This window comes from Amblyomma mixtum, chromosome 1 (assembly GCF_055824585.1).
Source record: "Amblyomma mixtum isolate Tamu chromosome 1, ASM5582458v1, whole genome shotgun sequence".
Lineage (NCBI taxonomy): Eukaryota > Metazoa > Arthropoda > Arachnida > Ixodida > Ixodidae > Amblyomma > Amblyomma mixtum.
The window spans coordinates 218169460-218192465 of record NC_143012.1 but is presented as its reverse complement, the minus strand read 5'-3'; the positions used below and the strand labels follow the sequence as shown (position 1 = coordinate 218192465).

Here is a 23006-nt window from a genome sequence, read left to right as displayed (position 1 = left end):
AAACTCTGGTGTGGTGTGTGGGATGTCAAATGGTCGAAAGTAATTGAGGACCTGTGTCAACGTCGTGCTGGGAGCCGTATTGGGGGCAATGGAGCTGGCGAAATCGCGTTCGCGTAATTATGGCCGGATTCGAGCAGCGGTGCCGCAGCTCCAGTTCGGGCACTATCCCCACCAGTTCCGCAGAAGCTACAGAGGGAAGATGTGTGTGATGCATTATCATTGCGGCCCTATATTCATATCAGTCATCTATCCGGCAATGTATATTGTCATGAAAATTCTAGATTGAGCTTAGACAAAGTAAGCTAGTGAGATTCCGAAACGATGCAAATTGTGCGAGCTAGGAAAAAAAACTAAGAGCACAAATGCTACTTGGCGCGAAGACGCGAAGACGAACAAAAAGGCCGGCCTCTGTGTGGACGTCCTCGTGTCTTAGAGCCAAGTAGCATCGCGCTTTTATATCTCGTTACAACCAACTAGCTCAAACTAGAGTATTGCTAGAACTCTTTAAGAATAACGCGTTCCCCCTCTTCCGCCAACTTGAGAGAGTGAAAGCTGGAAACGAGCGCCGCCAATTGCTATGGAACCGGCCAAGCAGACCGTGCTGTTGAAGAGGAGATTAGAGTTCCTGGAAAAATTTTAAAGAAAAATTTTCTAATGATTAATTCTAGAGGAAATTATTAATATTATTTTGTTTTGAGGAGAGGAAATGACGCGGTAACTTTCTCACTTTTTGGTGGAAACCTCATCCATGCCGTAATTAGGGAAGGGGGAAGGCTGGAGAGAGAAAGCGAGAAAGGGATGCCGTAGTGGAGAGTTCCGGAATAATTTCGGCCACCTAGTGATCACTGACATCGCAAACCTGTTTGAGCTGCTAAAAATGTTGAGGAGGACAGGGAGGAAAGGAAAGACTGAGAACGGTGCCATAGGGATAGGCAGGTAGGGCGGACTGAAAAATAAGAGAAAGCGGTCCCGCGGCTTGCCGAGGCTCCGGCGGCTCATCACATAACAGCAGCCGCAGCATCCGTGTGAGGTTTGCGAAGTTACGTGGAGTCAGCTGTGGAGTCGAATGCCGCGTTGACAATGTGCGGAGAAAATGTTTGACTTGGTTTATGAGGGTTTAACGTCCCAAAGCAACTCAGGCTATGAGGTACGCCATAGTGAAAGTCTCTGGAAATTTCGGCACTGACATCACACAGTACATGGGCCTCAAATTTCGCCTCCCTCAAAATTAGACCACCGCAGCCGGGATCTACGTCTTTCAGGTCAACAGCCAAGCACCATAACCACTGAGCTACTGCAGCACCCCCCCTCCCCTCCCCCCCCAGAAAAAAAACTGCTTTAGCTCAATAGGTACTTTTAGTTGGGTGTATGCAGCGGCTCTGTGAGCAACGAATGTGCATGCGCAGAACACTACGTATATATCAGCGTCTTACGGGTGTACGCACACTACAATTCATATAGCGTGCGTGCGCTACAGGCACGTTACGGGATGCGTTGACAAGATGGCGGCACCCTGCTTGCCCACTTCAGAATAAATACATGTTGCCGCTGGATTTTTTGATACGATAGGTTGTTCAAATAATAGCAGTTCGGTTTTATTTCGCACACCCTCGGCCACACATAGAGGTATAAGTGGTAGCTAGCCTCTGTTTTTCAGATAGTTTGTCGATTTTCAAGTCCTTATGCCCAACTAAATGCAGTATGTTTTCCTTGTAGCAACAGCACCTGGCAAAACACTTTTCTAGCTTTTAGTCAGTTGTTATATCTTCTATTTACATAGTTTTTCTTCTTGAAACAAAAAAGGCTCTCAATGCACCCACCTTAGTTATCAGTAATATACAGATGAAAATTGTTCAACCCAGCTTTGATGTGCTTCGACGTCTTCTGACTAGATGGCGCTGCTGTTTACACGTGCCCCTGAGGGATGCTACGGCACGGCAAACTAAAAGTGTCGTGTTTACACTATTTACAGTGTACGTACCACAGTAAGCGATAAGCGATGCGTACGCAAGTTTACTGCGTACATCCAACTAAAAGCGTCTAATATTTGGTGCTTAGCAATGCTAAACCAGCAGCAATTTTTTTTTGGCCTAGCGTCAGGGGCCCTCCTACGGTCGTCACGCCTGCCGTTAAGTGCATTTAAGAGGTGCGTGGGTTACAATGTGTCATGCAATAGGCGAGATTTTTATACAATCGCCTACCCTTTTGTGACACTCGGCTCATCCTTTCGGGAGCCTCATGCTGAGTTCTGCAAGTGGGCTTTCCCGCATATCATAGTTGACCAAAATTAGATTGCTGAGCTCTCGCTGGATTTATGAAGGCGACAGGTCGAAAGCCACGTGTGTTGGCATTAAGTATGTAACACATTATGGAGGATCAAAGAAAAAACAACTCTTTCTCGTTGTGATCGTTTGAAGTGGATGGTCGCTGCTGTAAATCTTAATTGTTTTCTTCATCTGGAAAAGCCCATTTGCGGAATTTCACATGAGGTCAAGCAGCGACTGAATGCGATCAGTCCACGAGATGAACGCCGGAGAAGGAAGCAAAGAGGATGCATTTGTATATTGTTTTGCTGGCACTTTAAACTCGATCGTCAGATAATTTGCCCAGATATTGTGGTTTTGCCGCGGTCAAATTTATGAATGTCAGCATGGTATACCACGTAACACGGGGGAATACTCGGGAATTTTAGAATTTTCAGAAATTCTAATTCGAGCGTGAGCCGAATGCCAAACATACTCAATTCGCACAATTTCGCACAGTTTTAACCATATGAACCCATATGCTGCGACAACGGAAGCTCAATTGCACATGGAACCAGCTAGAGAACCAGACCGTGCTCGCAGTAGACAGTGTGCAGTGAGGAGGTTGTCGCCGTGATCATGGCGCGCGCCTTTATCGAATTAAGCGTAGCGCTCCGTACCAGTTTTCGGTGAATGAGGACACACCAACGTCAGACCACGTGCTGAAGCTGACAAATTGTCTGGACAAAGTTTTTTGCAGTGCAGTGCTCAATTAAGCAGGTTGTACTTTATGATTTCAATTCGACACATAGGACGCAACTTGAAAAAAAAAATAACAGCAGTTGGTAATGGTGGGCCACGGTCTGCAGTGTCCTTTATTGCTCTGCTGACCAATCAAAACAGTAAGCAAAATAATTTTTTAATGCTTACTGTAATGAACAAGCCAGAGGCATCAAAATTTTTGAGCTTATTTATTTTATTCTATAGTGCCAGCCATATATTGGAGGCCAAGGCAGGAGTGGTACAGGGATACGGTACATTGGAATGCAGCAAAGCAAAGAAAGAAGCGAGCACAGAATGAGCATAAACAAATTAATACACTGTTTGCAAAAAGAAGAGGCGTAAAATGATAAACACATATTACGCTTGTAAAATAAATACAGCCCATATGAAAGACTCATGATTTGTCAAGCAGACCACGTCATGGGGAAACCCGATCCATTCGGATATTGTCTTTGGAAAAAAAGTAAACCGGTAAGCTTTCGCAACTCTGCAACTCTGTGGCACCAGGATTGTCGAGTTGTGTGTGCTGTGTGTCAGACATGATGTGTTATATTGCATGTATTCATCAAAGTTCGTTGTTGTGTTTTTAGCTTCTTGTTTAGGTAGCAAGAAATGTTTTAATGATGGTCCACTTTTTGTCGCGCAGAAATTCTGTTTAGCAGTCTTGAATGTGGGTTTAGCTTCACTGCAGACTTGAAGAGCACCGTTACAAAGTGACACTCTCAGGGGTTTATTGGAGGTCCTTTATACTATATTAGGTCTTTTATATCCCATTGTAGACCAGTTTTACATTGTAAAAACGAAATACCAAATACATGACCTATCTATGGCAGCTTCCAAAGGGAATGGCTATTTCTTCATTATATTCATTAGTTCATTATAAACCATTTCATTGTAGCAAGATTTGGTTTTGTTAGTGTGCTGCTGCATCATTGCCTGTGGCTCTGGGCTTTTGATTTGCACTGCTTCTCAAAACCACATGTAATTAAACACATACACAGGGAAACGAAAAGCTAGTAGTAAACAGGTGCAAAATACACAGCATGCATTCTTTTGGGGACGAAAAAGGAAAGTTAGAAAAAAAAAACAGGAAATAGCATTCACGTCTGTCTGGTCACCCCGGCTATATTTCTGCTCACATACCATGGTTTTTTTCTTTTTCTCTTCACTGTCCAAAGCAACAGCAGTTACTCTGAATTGCTATGCCTCCTCCGTGACCCCATATGTGAGAAAAAGAAAAGCTTATTAACCCTTAATCTGCCACTCCCGAGATAACTCGGGCTACCACATATGCACACCCCCTGCCTCTCCCGAATTAACTCGTTTTGGCTTTTTAACTCACCCCCTGCCGCTTCCGATAATACTCGTGTAAAAAAAACTATGCAAACATGTAGCGCCATCTATGGAGAGACTCTGTAAATTCATAGATCCTGTAGGGTAAATTTTAAACAACAGATGGCGCGCATGTTTCCACATCCATAGGGTGCCTCGATGGAGGCACCCTACACATCCAAGTCACTTCGTTTTGGTCTGCGCACAGCAGCCATGAGGCTATGTGCCACACTCGTCCGCACTTTGACGGACGAAGAAATTCAAAATTGGTTGTGAATTCGAAGTCCGATGATAATGAGAACGAGGAAGGAGCCCACCTAAGTGCCTTGTTGAGTGATGACAGCGATGAAGTCTCCCTGCCACCGAAAAATCCGCATAAGAAGAGGAAATCCGACAGGCCAGATTGGTGCTGGAAGAATTGATTCATTACTACTAATATCTATAAGATTATCCTGAATAAACATGTCTATACAGAGAATTTTAGTGTGTTACTAGAAAAAATTTCCAGGAAACTCCAGGAAACTCCAGGAAAAATTTCCAGGAAACTTTCCAGCGCTCGTCTTTGTGTCCTCTTGCTTCGTCTGTCATCTTGTTCGCGCTGTTCCCTCCCACGATGTACCAGGAAACTAACATGCAAAAAAAACCCGGCAGGGTGTGTGCAGATGTGAGTAAAAAAACCTGGCAGCGATAGGCAGGTTAACTTTTTTCTATGTTATTTCTAGGGGTTGCGCTTATCGGTCTAAACTGAAAAAAACCTGATAAAGTTACACTGAATTCAATTTTCGAAATTTGGTTTTAACTGAAAAAGGTCAGTATTCTTGGTATGCAAGGCATGGCTAGCTGGCTCTTGAATGCGAGTTCCACTGAGTTGAAGTTGAAAATTAACTAAGTACGGAAGGCAGGGCACTAAGGCAGCTAAGCAGTTGTCTCTTCATTATCTTCACCTGCTTAAAGCATAAGTCGGTTAAGTAGGTTAATCAACTGCAAGTAGGACACTGACACGAAACGCGCATGGGCGTCACGAAAAAGTACTTCTGGTTTCCACGACGACTAAGGAGCAGTTCCAATGGTGCCATCCAGAGCCATAAAAGGGAATATATGGCTCTGATTAATGTTACTATCTAGTAACGTTGGCTCTGCTGCCATCAACACGCAGACCACGTGATGCCCCACCCTCGCACTCAACCCAGTGGGACAACTTATGAAAAACATGTCAACCTAGTTCTCAGAAGTAAACTTCTACTTCCGTTTTTGCCTGCTGGCTATCTCATTTAACTTGATTTTCTCTTTCAATGATGTAGCAGTTTCTTCTACAAGCACAGCTTCAAGTACTACCATTTGCATGTTAATTAAGAGCACCAAAATAGACTTTAAGTTGTATCTGACCACTCAAAATCGCTACGTTAAGTCACCGAAAAGTCAGTATTTCATTCGTCGAACACAATGTTCGCCGAAAAAAAAAGAAACGCATTCAGAAATAAAAAACAAAAAAAGTTCGCTGAATTTTCCAAAAATATAAACCGAAAAACTCAGAAGTCTAGCCCCTAGTTATATTCCAGCTGATAGTTTTTGTCATCACAATGCATCAAGGCTTCAATGTCAAAATATTTCAATTATTTGATGAGTGCAGCCAGCAGTGTACTAATTTAGACAAGAGTTCATAGCCTATTTCCCTAATTCAAATAGGCTTGTGGATACAAAAGATTGCTGGACCCGTTGGTTCATCACTAACACAAGGAAAATGGCATGGAAAATGGGACAAGAAAGTATAACAACACATAAACACAGCACTAATAGGTTTGTCGATGTTAATATCAGTTTTATCACTCTGCAGGAGCAAGACGATTTCTCTGATGAAGAATGCAGCAGTGATGAGCTGCAGGATACTGCCACTAAGTACACCATTAGGATTCCCAAGGTTCTGCAAACCATACTGGAGAATGACTACTACAGCATCACTATGGAAAAGAAGGTTCGACAATGACCAGCACCTTTTTAAAAAGATGCTTGAAAGTGAAGTGTAGTAGGCGCTCTCTGGGACGTACACATCGCTAATGTAACATCGGCAGCATTACGAAAACTGTTTTTTTTTTAGAAGATGTATCCGACTCGCACCAGCATCTACTAAACTCCTAGCATACAAAACTTTCATAAGACCTATTTTAGAGTACGCCCACACTGTTTGGTTTCCGGAATCAACCACTAACAAAGCGAAACTAGAAAAAATACAAAGAAAGGCACTACGGTTCATCCATAATAAATATAAGCGTACTGACTCCCCATCGAACCTTGCAGCTATTTCAGGACTCCCGACGCTATCAATGAGAGCAAAGCACGCGCGTTTAAAATTTTTATACCAACTGTTGCATAACGATTATAACATCAATGTGTCAAAATATATTTGCCCGTCCCAGACTCGACCGACACGACACAAACATGCACTCACTCTAACTGATTATTCCTATCGCACAGATGCACTTAAACATTCATTTTTTCCTGTAGCCATCCGAGAATGGAACAAACTGGATGCCTCGATTACTCATGCGCTGACCTTATCAACGTTCGCTACAAGGCTCGAGGCCAGTATTGCCGCAGAGTAACGCTCTCAGTGATGCACATGGGCCTCTGGGTATTGATAATCCGTTTCACTTCCGTTCCTTCTTGTCGTCTTAATCAGTGCATCACCCCTTGCGTAGTCATAGTTTGTCTTCCTGGGTTCGATTGTCCGCTATCATTCAGCATTATTATTATTTCCATCATATACGTATCTTGTCTTGAGCGCCAAGGTTTTTTCTTTCATTTTTTGTTTTCGCTTCTACGTGCATGTTGTTCACTGTTAGCCGTGTTTGATCACTTCATATGGTAACCTTGTCTGGAGCTGATTGTACATAGTTTGTCCGCAGGTAGACAAATGAACCACTGTTCTACCAGATTTATCTTTGCATGTGTTCTTGCCGCATTTTGAAATTTCCTTGTGTTGTGTGATGTAGTTCTTGCCTCAGTGTAACTGTTGTGTATGCCCACCTGCTAGGGCCCCGTAAAGGGGCCTGCAGTATTGAAAATAAATAAATAACAGTGGACACACTGGTTATGCTGAGCAGTGTATAAACCTTTGGCACATTTTCATGGGTACCCTGCAAAAGACGTGTTAATACAAATTGAAAGCCTAACAGTAAGTGTGAACTGAATATGAGGTCAGCTGTCACAGCAAGTAGAAAGAAGTGATGGTTTAAAGAACAGCAAAGCTCTTCAAAGAAAACTTTCAGAATAGAAATTCTTAACAAGTTCATCAGAAGAAGTTCACAAGCTACTGGTCTGATTACATTTACAGCAGGAATGTGCTCCCCATTCAACTGCTAATCAGTCTTGACTAAGCACTGTTTCTGGACTAGAACAGAGTGCAAAATTATTGAGTAACACGTACAAGGCGGTTGTTGCCACCTTGTTGCAACAAAGATAAAACTACACACAGCAGAAACAATAGAGTGCTTCTGAAAGCCACGTTAATAAAGTGTCTGAAAACCTGGCTTGCATTAATGCAAAGGTTTAATGACCATACTTCTTAATACCATCTTGCTCCTGTCTTATAAGGCTACTTTGGGAGGCCCACTTTTAAGGCTGTCAATTAGTTTAGGAAAAGCTTGTCAGTCACATTCAGTTTATTTGTTATCACCTAAGTGTGGATGTGGAGAATTTTTTTGCATCTCTGTGGTCATTGCATTGTACTCACCTTATCATGTTCTCACAGATTCAGATAAACATTATTGGGAGCTAATCATACTTCAGTGATATGTGACGGTTGTATGTTGAGCAAAACAAGACAGGAAAGAAAAGCACTGCACTTCCATCAAACTTAGCCAACTGGCTGGGTTTCATGTCACAGCAAAAGTACTTGCCCTCAGTGTAGGCTGTGTATTTGTGAAAAAGCATCACAGCATGTCTAGTTTTTTAAAGTTGATTCCGGCTCCCAAGCGGATATTATCTAGTGTTACATAATGAGCAGAGAGAGAACTTCTGCCCAATATCCTCCTTTCCTAACATAATCTGTGTATGTGAAGAGCTGCGCTCAATTGTCGCGTTACCGACTATCATAATTGTCTGTCAGTTTTTTGTTTGCATCATAACTGATAAAGTGCAGTCAGTATGGTGCACTGAGACATGCATGTACCCTCTAGCCTCCGCGATAGCCACTACCAAGATACTGCATAACAGTCAGAGTCCAGTCATTTCATTCGCTCCTCAATCTTCATTTACACCATTGATTTTGATCTATGCTCAACCTGGTGCATATCATTTCTCTTTTTAATAAATGCTAAAGTAACTAAACACCGTGGGCACTTTCAAGCATGTTCGGTCCCTTGCCCTGACTACGACAGCTGAGTGAAGCTTTATTTGCTGTCCTCAGAGTGTTGTGATAAAGATGCGAATACTGTGGACAACTATAAATCCACTCTGCTGTAGCCATTGCTCACTGAAGTGTAGCCACTGGTTAATGTATTAATTAAGCATATATGGAACATAAATATGGGCGAGACTGACAGCTAGTGTTTTTTCTTTAAGGAGGTGTGTGCTTTTCATAAGCGTTAATTTTTACCAAAGGACACAGCTTGTGTGATATAGATATATGTGTGTAGTTGGAGACACTGCTTCCTTTTTTATGTTGTTCACATATACGGAGTCAGACTTGGCTGTTCATAACCTTTTCCTCCCTTTGTGCTATTCCAGCTCATTCGTTTGCCATGCTCACCGGATGTAGTTGACATTCTGGAGGCATATTTAAAGAACTATGCTGCAGAACTAACTGCGGAAACTACAAAGCCTGCTAGATGCAGCTTTCTGCGGCAGCCATCTGTCGATCTCTCTGAAGTGGAAGCAAGGCACGTCACTAACATTCTGCACATATATCTGCAAGTTAAATGTAGTAGAAATTGTTTGCCGAGTGCATTTCTGGGAGTTACTGTGTTGACAATCTCTGATGCATGTAACTTTTGCCTTGTATACTTGGAGATGTGCTGTGTTGGGTACTGCATGTCACTGGAATCTTTTGTTTCAAGGAATGATTGGCACCAACAGCATGTGAGCTGTCTCAGCATGACATAGCTGTCCTATTATGCATAGGTCCAAAGGTGCCTATAGGCACAGACAAAGGCAGAAGCATTTTCTTTTAACCTTAAAGTACTTGTACTCGTTATGTTTGCAATTAAACTGTACATGACTGACTGACTTTTTGGTGAAATTTTTGGTTTTATTTTAAAAGTACTGAAGTAAAACCACTTCCAGTCTAATGCTGGCACATATAGAATGACATTATCATAGATGCTGTTGGCCTATATGTTGCTAGAATTGCTGTTTCACAAATAGGCCTGCGAGAGTCAGCTTGCCACTACATATGTAGCAGATTTCCGACTACCTTCACTGTGATGTGGCACGTATTTTTCTACGTGCTTCACTACTGCTAGGAATTTATGAGGCTCTGGCTGGCTTTACAGTAGCCATATGTGTGTGAAATGATGCTTTGGCTTTCTTGGTGCCTGTACCAATGACTGCAGTTATCTGTTGTCAATATGAAATGGTGATGTACGTGGAGGAATTCATGCAATGGCCTAGTACCCTTTTCAAGAGCTCTTTAAGTGAGAACCTTGGCGTTTGTGCCAAAATGATTGCAACGTCTTTTGGTGAGCAACAACTTCAAATAAAAACTGGCACTAATTGTGTATCAAGCCAGGTGGTATGGTGTATACTAATTACCGGTGCAGAGGGAAAGTACTGACACATTCTCAATACTGAAACACCACTCTGGCTTTTTTTTTTCTCTCTTTTTTTTTTAAGGAGTTAATTGTTAGTACCAAGAGCTACATGCTGTTTATGATTCACTCGAGATTTTTCTGAAAACGGAAAGTTTTTCTGAGACAAGGGCCGAGAACAAGCAGGACACAACTGCGCTTGTTTCGGAAGGCAGCTGATCTACACTTTCTATACGGATGGAAAACCCGAAGTAGTGATACGTACGCGCAAAGAGCATCAAAGTTAAAATGCCAAAAGAACCAACAGATGTGTCACCTTTTCATTATTGCCACGCACACAAAAAAAAAGGAAATGTAGCCCGAACAAGCGAAAAAAAGGGAGGGAGGTGGGAAACAGAGGCAAGGGAAAAAAAAAACTGAAAAAAACAGAGAGCGTAATCGAACAAATCTAAAATGATGTGGATGAAGCCAAGAAGCAACACTGCTAAACGAGTGACAATGAAAGAGAGATAAAAAACAACGCAGCGAAAGCCATAAGAAAAAAGTGACTGGGATAAAAGCGCTAAAACCAATTAAAATTACAAAAAAAAAAAAAAGCCTGTTAAATAAGTCAGTTAAAGACACGGCTAAAAGATGACAGGATTAAAAGCGCTAAAATCAATTAAGACAAAGACTGGAAGAGCCAGTGAGAATGTTAACAAGAAGCAAAGGTAGTCACGTATGTGAAATTTACCAAACAAAACAGCCTAAAACGAAGCAGTGAAGCACGAAAACATGATGATAGTTATAAACGTATGAAAAGATAACATAGATGTGTTGGCAAAAGCAAAAATTAAGATGGGCAAGATAGTAAAAAGTGGGCGTGAACAAAACAGCACAGGCAAAAACCAAATCGAGGCAGAAAGGAATGAAAACTTTTTCTAACAGGGCAACTGCATTCATCTTTTAGCTTGTTGATAGTGGTGGCTTCTGTAATTTCTTGGGTGAGTTGATTTCTGTTCTTTGCCAGAATTTACTTAATTCTTCAAAATATAGGAAAACAGATTCGGTAATGGAGATGTTAAACTCATGCAGTCTAGAGACATTAGAAAGAAGACGTAAAAAGAGATTAAAAATGCTGTACCAAGTCATTCACGGTGGAATTAACATTAATAAAGAAAGATATCTGCAGGTTCCAGGTAGATTGAGCTCCCGCCTTAATCGCCACAGAGCGATTCGACCATACTTGACTCGAACTAACGTCTTTCGCTGCTCATTCTTTCCAGATGCTATTGAGCACTGGAATAAACTGCCTGCTCATGTTGCTGAATTTGCAGGCGTAGCGGCATTCGTTAATGCACTTTGTGATTCTGTCTATGCACGGGATTCCTGTGGATGTGCGCGTAACTGACTGTCAAATACTTCTTTTTGTATGGCAGGTGGCTGTACGGCAGTGTGAATTGTGTTGCGTATTCATGCTCTCTTGTATTGTATGCTCGAAGAGGCTTGTTGATTCTCGTGTGTATATGCATTTTTTTCTTCTTCATTTTTTTCTCCCTGTAATCCTCTCAAATGAGGGTCATTACAGCCTCATATGAGGGCCGACTCTCAAATGAGGGTTGTCAGTATTCATAAACAAGTAAATAGATAAATAAATAAATTTGTTTCCCTTAAGTTTGGGGAAAGGCGTCGGCAGGGACTACAGTCTTGGCAGTGGATAGCCAAATTACTGGAGTTTTTGTCGTCAGCATTTGCTTTATACTCCATTAACCGTTCGTTTATACATCGGCCTGTCTGGCCAACATACTTCCTGCCACCAGGTAAAGAGGTGGAATAAACTACACCCGATGACCATGCTACGAAGGGACCACCATGCTTAGTTGTGCATTCTGGAATTCTTTCACCAGAACCATTGACCTGCCTGCAAAGTCGAAAAAGACGGTGAGGAGCAGAGAAAGTAATGTGCATCCTATATTGGTTTTTGCCTGTGATGTTTTGTTGTTGAGACCCACTTTTTACGATCTTCTCTGTCTTAATTTTTCCAACGCGTCTCCGTTATCTCTTCATAGGTTATTTTGCCATTATGTTTTCATGCTTCATTGCATCGTTCCAGGCTATTTTATTTGTTGAATTTCACATACATGACTGCCTTTGCTTCTTGTTATCATTCTCACCAGCTCTTCTGGTTTTTGTTTCAATCGATTTTACCGCTTTTAATCTTGTCATTTTCTAGTCGTGTGGGTCTTGAACTTATTTCACAGGGTTTTCCTTTTTCTTTGTAGTTTTAGCGCGTTTATCTCTGTCAATTTTTTTGCATGGCTTTCGCTGCTTCGTTTTTTATCTCTCTTTCATTGTCACTCGCTTAGCTGAGTCTGTTGTTGGCTTCATCAATATCATTTTGGATTTATTTACACTGTCTGTTTTCTGGAGTTTTTTCCCCCACATTCGTTTCCCCCAACCCCCCTTTTTTTTCCGCTTGGTTGGGTTGCATTTTTTTTTGTGGGTGACAAAAATGAAAAGGTGGTGTATCTGTTGGTTCTTTCCGTGTTTGAACTTTGATTTTGTTTGCGCATGCGTACCACTCCCTCTGGTTTTCTATCTGTATAAAAGGTGAGGATTGGCTGCCTTCCAAAATAAATTTGTTAGTACAGTTGTGGGTCCCCCTTGTTCTCGTCCATTGTCTGCCAGTGCTACGATTCTCAGCATGTTTCTTAGCCAACTTGCCTAGCAACAGACGTTGTGAAAGTTTTTGTTATCCTCCTGTGACCAGTGTTTTGATTGCCTTTCTTTAACATTCTTAAATATTCTCCATCTTAAACAGGTTTGCTCTGTGCAAAGAGGCAATGGATGGACTACGAGTAACATTTTCTCACATCCTGCCTAACTCGTTATTGTATAACGTGGAAATACGTCAGCACAAGTTGGTGACATCCTTTTGCCGTGCCATCAGGATTTGCCGGTGAGGAAATTGAGATTGAGATGACAAAAAATCGGACTTGCCTCTGTACAAAATGTTGTTTTTCTTACCAGTGCTCTTGCGAGCCGCTTCTGAGATAACCTGTGTGCATCTAATCTTAGCACTGATTTGTGACCTGTTTTCAGCATGGCGGCCAGCAATGCAGTAAATGAAGTGAACAGTCAAAGTGAAGTGAGCCCTCTGAACAGAGCATCAGACGCGACATCCACAGCAAAATGCTCACCCACCAAACGCCTGCGGTTCACTTCTCGTCGCAAGGGTTCCTGTCCTTCACAGAAGGAGCATTCTGGTCATTTGAGTCCCACAGTTTGTTCTATTTATAAAACACACTTATTTATTTATGATAAAAAAAATACACAAGGAATTGCAAGTACAAATCCAGTAGCTGAATGTACGATGAAAGTGGAGGCATGGCAGACGCTTGTCAGGGGTATGCATTCCAGCTGGAAAAGTGCTCTTCCAGCTGGAGTTAATTGGAAGTAGAGAAATTCTCCAGCTGAAAGCAAAAATTGGTACAGCTGGACATGATTTCTAGTTCAGTAATGCAGCTGGAAACGAATGTCAATACCCAGGTAGGAATTAATGCTTTTCACCTGGAAGGGCATGATTTCCAGTTCGACAGTTCAGCTGGTTATGGGAACTTTTTTTCATCTGGAATGCATGCAGAAAGAGACACACATTAATTGAATATATGTACATACATAATAAAAAGAAATACAGCATGAGTTTAAATGTGAAATAAGCACTGAATAAGCAAGAAAGGAATAATGAACACTGCTGTAAAATATGGTTAGCATAAATTGAGACAGACTGAAACTGAGCTGCGAAAATAGTCGCTGCTGTTAGTGGCGACTAATGCAGCAGGCAGGCGGTTCATCTCTTGGCATGTTTTTGGTGAGAATGAATGAGAGCATTGAACTGTGTTTTGGTGAGGTATGTGTGTGCATGATCAAGGCTCAAGGCATGGTGTGAATCGAGCCAGCCTTATGAATTGTGATTTCAGCAGGTCATTATGTTAATAAATTTTGTGAAATAGTACGAGGCAAGATAGCTTCTGTGTATTGCGAGGAAGGGCAGATTAAGAATGGATTTCATTTTAGTTACGCTATAGTCAGATACAGCCTAAGTCTGCAGTGAAGGTCCACCCACATTCACGACCGCTATGCAGAATTCCTCCGCGACAAAAAAGTAGCCCATTGTTAAAGCTTTTCTTGTGACCTAAAAATGAAGCTTATCATAAGACAAAATTACAAGCTCAAAAATTGTGGTGGTTCTGGCTTGTTTGACGTGAAATATTAAAGAGTTGATAGGAGAGTAATACAGTTGGTTAGGAGAGTAATACAGGTTTTGGTGAGCCATGGCCCATTGTTACCAACTGCTGTTTTTTTTTTAAGTTGTATCCTACTATAGCGGTCCAGTGGTAGTTGGCCAGAATGAAATGGGTTGAGCGGTTCTACACAGCTTTCAGATTATTAGTGTCATGTTACCTGGGTCCCAGATGGATGACTCGTATTACAAGTTGGGCTGAATGTATATGTAACTTATAAACTGCCTTTTAAGCGATGATGGGGCAAAGGCAAAATTCCTTCTCAGATAACAAAGTAAGCGATTGGCTTTTTGATGTGTATTGCTGGGGAAGCAACACTACGCTAGGTGAGAGCGATTTCGCGGAGCCCTGGAGAGCCCCAACTGCATGCACGAGGAGCAAGTGTGAGGCACTTACTGCGTAATTTCCTTTCCTCAAATATAATTTTAATTTTCTTCATTACAGCCCCTCTTTCTCTTTCTTCTTTCACTTCCACTTCCTCCCTTCCTCTACAAACAGATGACGACCAAGATATGTGAGACAGTTGCTGCGTAATTTCCTTTGCTCAAATACTATTTTTATTTTCTTCATTCCACCGCTCTTTCTCTTTCACTCCCACTTCCTCCCTTCCTCTACAAACGGATCTTCTTCATTATGGCCCCTCTTTCTCTTTCTTCTTTCACTCGGACTTTCTCCTATGGAGATGACAGAGAATCAGCATTTCTCCCATGGAGATGATAGAGAATTAGCATTTCCTTTCCTCAAAAAGTGTTGCATTCAAAGGGCAAGGCATCGCGCTGACTGGGTGGTGGTGTTTCGTCTGGCAGCGCTACAACATACTGTCGCGTTCCACTCCTAAAGGCAAAGCATAAGCATCATTAATTAGCAGTTAATTAGTATTTAGTCATTAATTGGTAAATTGACATTACTTAGTAATTAGTACTTAATTATGTGTGACATCACCCAATGGTTGCGTCACCTGTGCCACACAGGCAGTCAAAGTTATGCGAAAAACGCTTTCGCCTCTACGCACTTTAGATAGTCAAAGTGCCCCCTGAGATGCCGCCGCCACTGCGATTGCTGCGCTGTTGCTCCCACAATTCTACTCGGGGTGGCCATTGGTCAGACCGCAGCCAATTTTTAATGTGAGTTGTGCAGTATGCAATTCTGGAGTGGAAAAGTAGGGTTCACTAGGTCTCCAACTGGGATACTAATATTGCTTTATTTTTGTATGCAATAAGAGTGCTCTGCATCACTGATGTCCGGTTGAGAAATGAGCAGTGCTCCGGACTGAGTTTAGTTCACTTCTGGGCAACTTAAGAGGCTTCTTTCACAATGCAAATATATGTGCACATCAAATTACATGCAGAATAAAACTTGTCAGTACATTGTGCAGTTCTCTGCAATAAATTATAAACTGTGTGATAACAGAACTAGATAAGACTGGTAATTTCTCCGTTATCACCATCACCGATTTGCTGCCGCATTGAGCTTTTACTGAGAGCAACAGCGCCTTTGTTGCATGCATTGTTTTGCAGCATGTATACTGTGTAATTTTTGGTGAGCTTTATATATATATATATATATATATATATATATATATATATATATATATATATAAAGCTCACCAAAAATTACACACACACACACACACACACACATATATATATTGCACGAGTTGGGTGTGTTATCTATGTACGTGTTTTTAGTTTGATTTGCTTTGATTTAAATTGCAGCAAGTCCACCAGAAAAGTCTCTGCGCTTCAGTAACCTCTACATTCTGCATTTCAAGTCTCCTGCAAAGCCTTCAGAGAACAGTAGCAATAGAGACCTTGTGCCTTTGGACGTGGCAGCAGTCGGTAAGGAAGTGCAAAGCACTTGAGAAAGAATACTTGAAGAATACGAAGCTCTTGAAAAGAACACTTATCACTGTGACAAGTATTCTTAAGTATTCTAATGCTTATCAGTGTGACACACTGGCCACGGCATGGCTCAGTGGTTACGACGGTCAGCTGCTGACCCAAAAGATACAGGTTTAATCCCTGCCGCGGCGGCCAAATTTTAATGGAGGCGAAATTCTATAGAGGCCTGTGTACTGTGCGATGTCAGTGCACGTTAAAGAACCCCAGGTGGTCGAAATTTCCGGAGCCCTTCACTACGGCACCCCTCAGAGCCTGAGTCGCTTTGGGACGTTAAACTCCAATAAACCAAACTAAACCAAACCAGTGTGACACACTGTGCAGCTCTTTGCGATAGTACTGCAAACATATTTGCTGTTTCCTTTTTTTTATGTGTTGCATTAATGATTTAGAACATTCACAAAGAGTAACGTTGGTTTTATTGTTCAAAGAGCAGGAATGATGTGTCGCTACATTTTTTTTGTTTCTCCATTGTTTTACAGCTTGAAAAAGATTAATTATTTTCCTGAATATTCTTACCAATTCGTCGTACCTGCAGTGCTGTCCACCAGGTCCTCGTCAAAAAGTAAAAGGCAGGCACTGCAGCTGGTGCACTGTTAGTGCTTGCACTGATCGCTAATCTTTTCCAAGCTAAACTAAACATTAATCAAGCTTGCAAGCCTAGTTTGCAAAATCTATGCGGTTGCACAGCTCTCTTTCTTAAGTTTGTGTGAAAACTCACCGCTGCCAAATTTTTAAAATGATTTTGCTGGTCGCCACTTGGGGTCGCCACTAGGGGTCGCCACTCAGCAAAGATGGCGTCTTGACAAACACTATGTGCTGCAGATACAAAAATTATCAAATTTCCATGTGAAAAATTTCACAACCAGCTGGCATTTTCGCTGTAAATAAAAGTGGCAGTTCATTAGCTTCACTTGCTCTGGGGCTTAGACTGCACGGTGGCAAAGCATTGCACATGGGCAAAAAAAAAACCAGAAAACAAAGAAGCCATGCAAGCACAAACCAACCATGAAATAGCCACGTGCACTGAACACTGTACAAGCAAGCAAAAACTTAAAAGGGCTCTGAAAGGACCTTTTAAAAGTGGTGTCGTATATCCGCCTTGAAGTACATTGTGTCTTTGAAAACCTAGGGCAGAGTTGGAAATCGAGTGACGTTTTGGTTTTTTAATAAAAATTTCACATTTTCGGAATAAATCACTCACAGCTGAGCACAGGACAGTTATATAGTCTAGAAGAAAGCATAAATGTTTTTCTTTTGCGCTAGCTTTTCTCGATTCTATTCATCTTGCGAATTCAGTGTAAGCATTGACTGTACTTGTATGAACAATCACCTATTTACAGGCAGAAGGCAAACCAGAAGTACCTGTTCTGTTGTGAGTACCTGTCCTTCATCATCACTACCTGTGAGCACATCTGAAGCTGCTCAGAACATGACTGACAGCAAGTTTGACTGCACGATACTGTCAAGTGAATTGTTAGAAGAGAATCCATCATCTCCAGCATTGCTGTATGGAGCATACCACCTTTTGCGGCTCTTTGGTGAGAGTGCACATCACATTTTATTAGTGGAAGCATGCTATCCACAGCCTTCGTTTAGAATAAGACGAATATACGTACATTTGCCCATCAAGACACACTGCACCTAGCCACTGCTGCGGACAGGCCTAGTAATTCTAGAAAGTGCAGACCAATCCAATGAGGGCATGAAAGTTATGATTTCCAGCTAGATGCACATCTAGAACCTCTTCAGAAACATCAAGGTCGCATCCTTTTACAGGGACACTGGAGACACAGTTTCATGAAATTATTGCTCTGCGTAAAAATTATTTATTCATCTCTCTTTGGGCATTTTGATGGCCAAAGAGACTCATTGAGAAAATTGGCTTTCCCCTTTGCGGTCTGAAACTTTACCCACTTTGCGGCCGTTTGGCCCGAAACCACTATGCTAGTTTTGAGCACCGCGAAATCAGCAACTGTAAAAGAACAACTTATGGAATGTTATTTTTGGTGTTTGTTGATGTGCCCGTTCCCTACAGTGATATTTGGACAGTGTGTGGCCTAAGAGATGGCGCATCATGCATAACCATAAAAAAGCTTGTCGGGCGGTACCCGACAGCAGATCAGAACAGACGCTGTCAGTGGGGTCCCCAACTAGGCACTGCAAAAGGTTAAAAATCTTCTGCCAGTCGATTCAAACCCGCGGGATCCTTACCGAAAAGGACTGATTGCCACTGTTTTAAAGTGAACGGCGCCATAAATATTGTGTTTGGGATCCATGCAAAAAGATTTGTCGACGCACATATTTGACTTGCAAAACCAGCCAATGGTGGCGACAGCTGTATTTCGTTCCGTCTTTTCTAGAAGGTAAAACTGTTTTTGATTAGCACCTAGCCACTGCTGCGGACAGGCCTAGTAATTCTAGAAAGTGCAGACCAATCCAATGAGGGCATGAAAGTTATGATTTCCAGCTAGATGCACATCTAGAACCTCTTCAGAAACATCAAGGTCACATCCTTTTACAGGGACACTGGAGACACAGTTTCATGAAATTATTGCTCTGCGTAAAAATTATTTATTCATCTCTTTTTGGGCATTTTTATGGCCAAAGAGACTCATTGAGAAAATTGGCTTTCCCCTTTGTGGTCTGAAACTTTACCCACTTTGCGGCCGTTTGGCCCGAAACCACTATGCTAGTTTTGAGCACCGCGAAATCAGCAACTGTAAAAGAACAACTTATGGAATGTTATTTTTGGTGTTTGTTGATGTGCCCGTTCCCTACAGTGATATTTGGACAGTGTGTGGCCTAAGAGATGGCGCATCATGCATAACCATAAAAAAGCTTGTCGGGCGGTACCCGACAGCAGATCAGAACAGACGCTGTCAGTGGGGTCCCCAACTAGGCATTGCAAAAGGTTAAAAATCTTCTGCCAGTCGATTCAAACCCGTGGGATCCTTACCAAAAAGGACTGATTGCCACTGTTTTAAAGTGAACGGCGCCATAAATATTGCGTTTGGGATCCATGCAAAAAAATTTGTCGACGCACATATTTGACTTGCAAAACCAGCCAATGGTGGCGACAGCTGTATTTCGTTCCGTCTTTTCTAGAAGGTAAAACTGTTTTTGATTAGAGTGGTCTCGTTCTGATTAAACAAAGTACCCCATTGATACAGGCCAACATAAATTCGTCCTTATAATGTCTCTTTAAGGGGGGACATGGGTCTTAGAGCATTTTTTTTATTTACAGACCAAATGCAATGAAACTGCACAGACTTTTTCAGTTTTTTCTGCTTATTTCAAATATGCAATTTGTTTATTTCTAGGCTAATTAGTTCCTGAGATATTAATATATATCATGCCATTGTCTGCTCAAACAATAGAAAAAAAATGGGCCACCAGAAATTTAATTTTATTATGTGGGTAGATACTACAATGTGTGAGGAATGCAACGCTGGAAGCAGTTTTCAGTTTTTTGTCCCTGTGGACAAATGGGCTTAATAGTTAGTTTTCAAGTGAGTTACCAGACATACAGTATCAGAAAACACATGACACACATGACCCAAGGTCGTCGAAAAGTTGGCATTGCCTCGCATCTCACGAGCCTGGTGGGTGAGCTCGCTGTGCATATCTCGAAGAACAGTAAAAAAAAAAAAAGGCTATATTTATACTTTGGTTCCAAGCACAATGCCAGGTGCTTTATGAAGCAGATTTAAGGAAAAAACTCGCTCTGTTTTCGTACAACTAGGGTAATATTGCTTTTGACAGGCGTGATTGTCATGACTCTTCCCATACAAGCGCTTGACGCACTGGCTTGCTGCAGCTGATGGGGAACAATCATGTCCAAGCACCATGCTCCAGAACTTCATTCATTACCAGATTCTATGTATTAAGAGAATCCAGGCGGATAAATTAATAGCATTCCCATCATTCTATCAATTCTAAGGTGCCTAGAAACAAAATATTATCAAAAAAGAAAATGTGACTGCTAACACACAATTCCACAAAAAAGTGCTCAAATCCGAGTTTTTTCAAGGAATCACGGAAAACTAGGGGGACCAGAGCCATATACTTGGCTCTTTAATTCGCTCCCGTTGCATCTCATGAAATGACCAAAGATTTTGTTAGCATTGTTGAAAATTATAAAGATATGAGAAAGCAGATTCCCATGCTGCCTTTCTGCAATGTTTGACCCTCAATCCAAGTTTACTCATACTCTTACAAAATGTGCCGTGTGTGCAACAGATTTGCAGTCAAGGTGCCAATGTATGTTCTTGACCTCTTGTAATACTTGAAATATATTTTTTTCTCCAGTAAAGCTGCCTGATTTGCTGAAGAAAATGGCCATCACTAAAAGGAGAGCGATGTACCTTGAAGGTTTTGTCAATGGCCTATTGAAGTAAGCACTATAGTCAATAAAATAAAATATGCCCAGGACTGTGCTGACACTAACATGCTTCTTTTGCCTTTCAGTTACATGGCTAGCCGACAGACTGAGCTTTTCCCACCATCTGCTTATGTGGATGCTGAGCAAATTATGGCTGAACTTGAAGAAAACTACAAAATGAGCAGCGGGTTGCTTACTCGCAAATAAAAAAAAGTAAAGTCAGTTGGTCTGACTTTGGTGCGCTTGGTGCTGTGAGTAAAACACTTCAACATTATAACAAGGTGTATGAGTCCCAAGAAGCACAGAGCATCGGCCCAATATTGGAAATGCATCGGCAAAGACGGGCCCTACAAAAGACAAACATTTGCCAATATATTCTAATATTGGGCCAATGCCCTGCACTGCTCGGGGTCCATAATGTGTGCTTCCTATTCTCAGACCTCCAGCACACACATAAAAATGATGAGCTAGATGAGCTGTTAAAAAAAAAAATAGTCACTGCGACTTTTCACACTTCACACACTTGAATGGATCTTGTATTGTATCTTTTATTCACTTCTTCCAGTTTAAAAAATAGAGCAAATTTCAGCTAGTGAATAAAAAAAAAATTTGAGGGGACACATAAGTTCCATCTTAATGGTATGAGGTGATAGCCCACTGGATTAATTCTATATATGCGGAAGGAGGTCATTCTCTACTTTACAGTCATAGATCCCTGGATGACTGGTCGCTCGGGAAGAGCAACCTGGGCCTCACAATGCCCACTGCTGGGAGCACCTGCCATCGCAGGGCAATGCTGCAGCGGTTAAGCAATGCACCACTGCCCTGCAATGCCAGGTGCTCCCAGCGGTGGGCCTTGTGCGGCCCAGGTTGCTCTTCCCGAGTGACTAGTCATTAATTTAGCTGCCACCTGCCACAGTGGACAGGTTGCTCACTATCCTGTGGGCACGTTGTAATGACACCGCAAGGTCACGTGACCTAGCTGGCCAACCTGCCTCTTAGGTTACTCTCTGAGGACCACCTGCCAGAGTCATGCTCGTGATTTTTCGCTCACAATGCTGACACCAAATTTTCTGGACAACGGGACCTTTAAAGCTATCGCATTACAAGCAAGCATGTAACATTTCTGCCGTAACCGGTCTAGCAAGTAAAGCTATCCATGTGGAATGGTGGCAGTCAAGAGTGCAGACAAAGAGCGAATCAATAAGTTCTTCACACAACCAATTAATATTTCAGTAGGTGAAGGTATCTTTGTGGAAGATTTGACCCCAACGAGTGCAGGTACAGAAACAGACACCAGCATCTATGGCAGCTCCATTAGCCTCAACTTTTATGCCAATTGAATTGAATTGAATTGAATTTTTATTGCACCACCTGCAGGGATACTATAACGCTCCAACTTACAACTTTGAAAATTCCTAGAGGATCAGAATCTGAAAAGGCAGATGCATTAAAAAGTGGTTTAAAAAAAATGATGACGGTTTAGTGTGGTTAGGTCAAACATGAATAAGGTGCGCTTGAGCACTTTGATTTTCACTTCGGTTTCGGTTCGAGGCTCGGTGTTCTATGTCAAGCAGGCTTCAGACAAAGATTGGCGAAATCTGTAAGTGGGCGCCTCAGTGCTATTGCACTAAAGCTGGAGAGGACACTTAAGCTCTGCCTTAAGGGTATGATGCGATAGTGTTAATGGATTGATGCCCATATATGCAAAATCGATCTTTCTCTAGTTGAAATTCGCAGATCCCTGGTAGTCCTCATACTACTCCTGGTGCAGTGGTGCATCTGTTAAGCGGTGCGCCACCACCCTGAGATGGCAGATGTTGCCACTGGTGGTGACTCATGTGGTTCTTCCCAAGCAACCTCGTGCGACCAATGATTAATTTAACCATCACCTGCCAGGTTGCACGAGGACGCCATCTTTTATGGGTACCGTCAAGTGTTATCTCTCTCTCTCTCACTCACTCACACTCATGCACGTGCACGCATGCACACACACGCACACACACACACACAGAGAAAGGTTTTGAGGTTTCTTGCTCAACGGGGCAAGTAAGGCTTACGCCTTAAAATAGTGTAGAAGAGCTTAACCTACCCGAAAAAAAACTTGTCAAATGAACGCATGCTCACACATGCATCACTTCAGTGCGTTACTTCTGCTGCTTTTATGATCCCGCTCTTGATAAAGTAAATGCTCTGAAATATCTAAGTGCAGCTCAAGCATGACACGTGGGAAAGGTGATCATAGGGAAAAGAACGCTAGCCTGAAGGGTGAGACATGAAATGTAGCCCAATGTTCTCGAAATGGAACCAGTTCACCAGATGGCCCAGGTCAGGGCCAC

At 42.0% G+C, this 23006-nt stretch overlaps 1 protein-coding gene across 8 annotated transcripts in view; it reads left to right on the top strand.

Moving 5' to 3' along the window:
* The window catches only part of LOC149370912 (MSL complex subunit 3B-like), a 36186-nt gene extending 15297 nt beyond the window's left edge, over nt 1-20889 (top strand). For 6 of the 8 annotated variants that reach the window (XM_089563668.1, XM_089563649.1, XM_089563681.1 and 3 more), the window contains exons 2-9: nt 6193-6330; nt 9084-9235; nt 12903-13040; nt 13184-13347; nt 16101-16223; nt 17627-17824; nt 20595-20679; nt 20754-20889. In XM_089563668.1, the coding sequence (XP_089419794.1) occupies nt 6319-6330; nt 9084-9235; nt 12903-13040; nt 13184-13347; nt 16101-16223; nt 17627-17824; nt 20595-20679; nt 20754-20874 (993 nt within the window). In that variant the 5' untranslated portion in view covers nt 6193-6318 and the 3' untranslated portion in view covers nt 20875-20889. The other 2 variants (XM_089563656.1, XM_089563676.1) reach the window with 2 other exon arrangements.
* Nucleotides 20890-23006: the final 2117 nt, after the last annotated feature.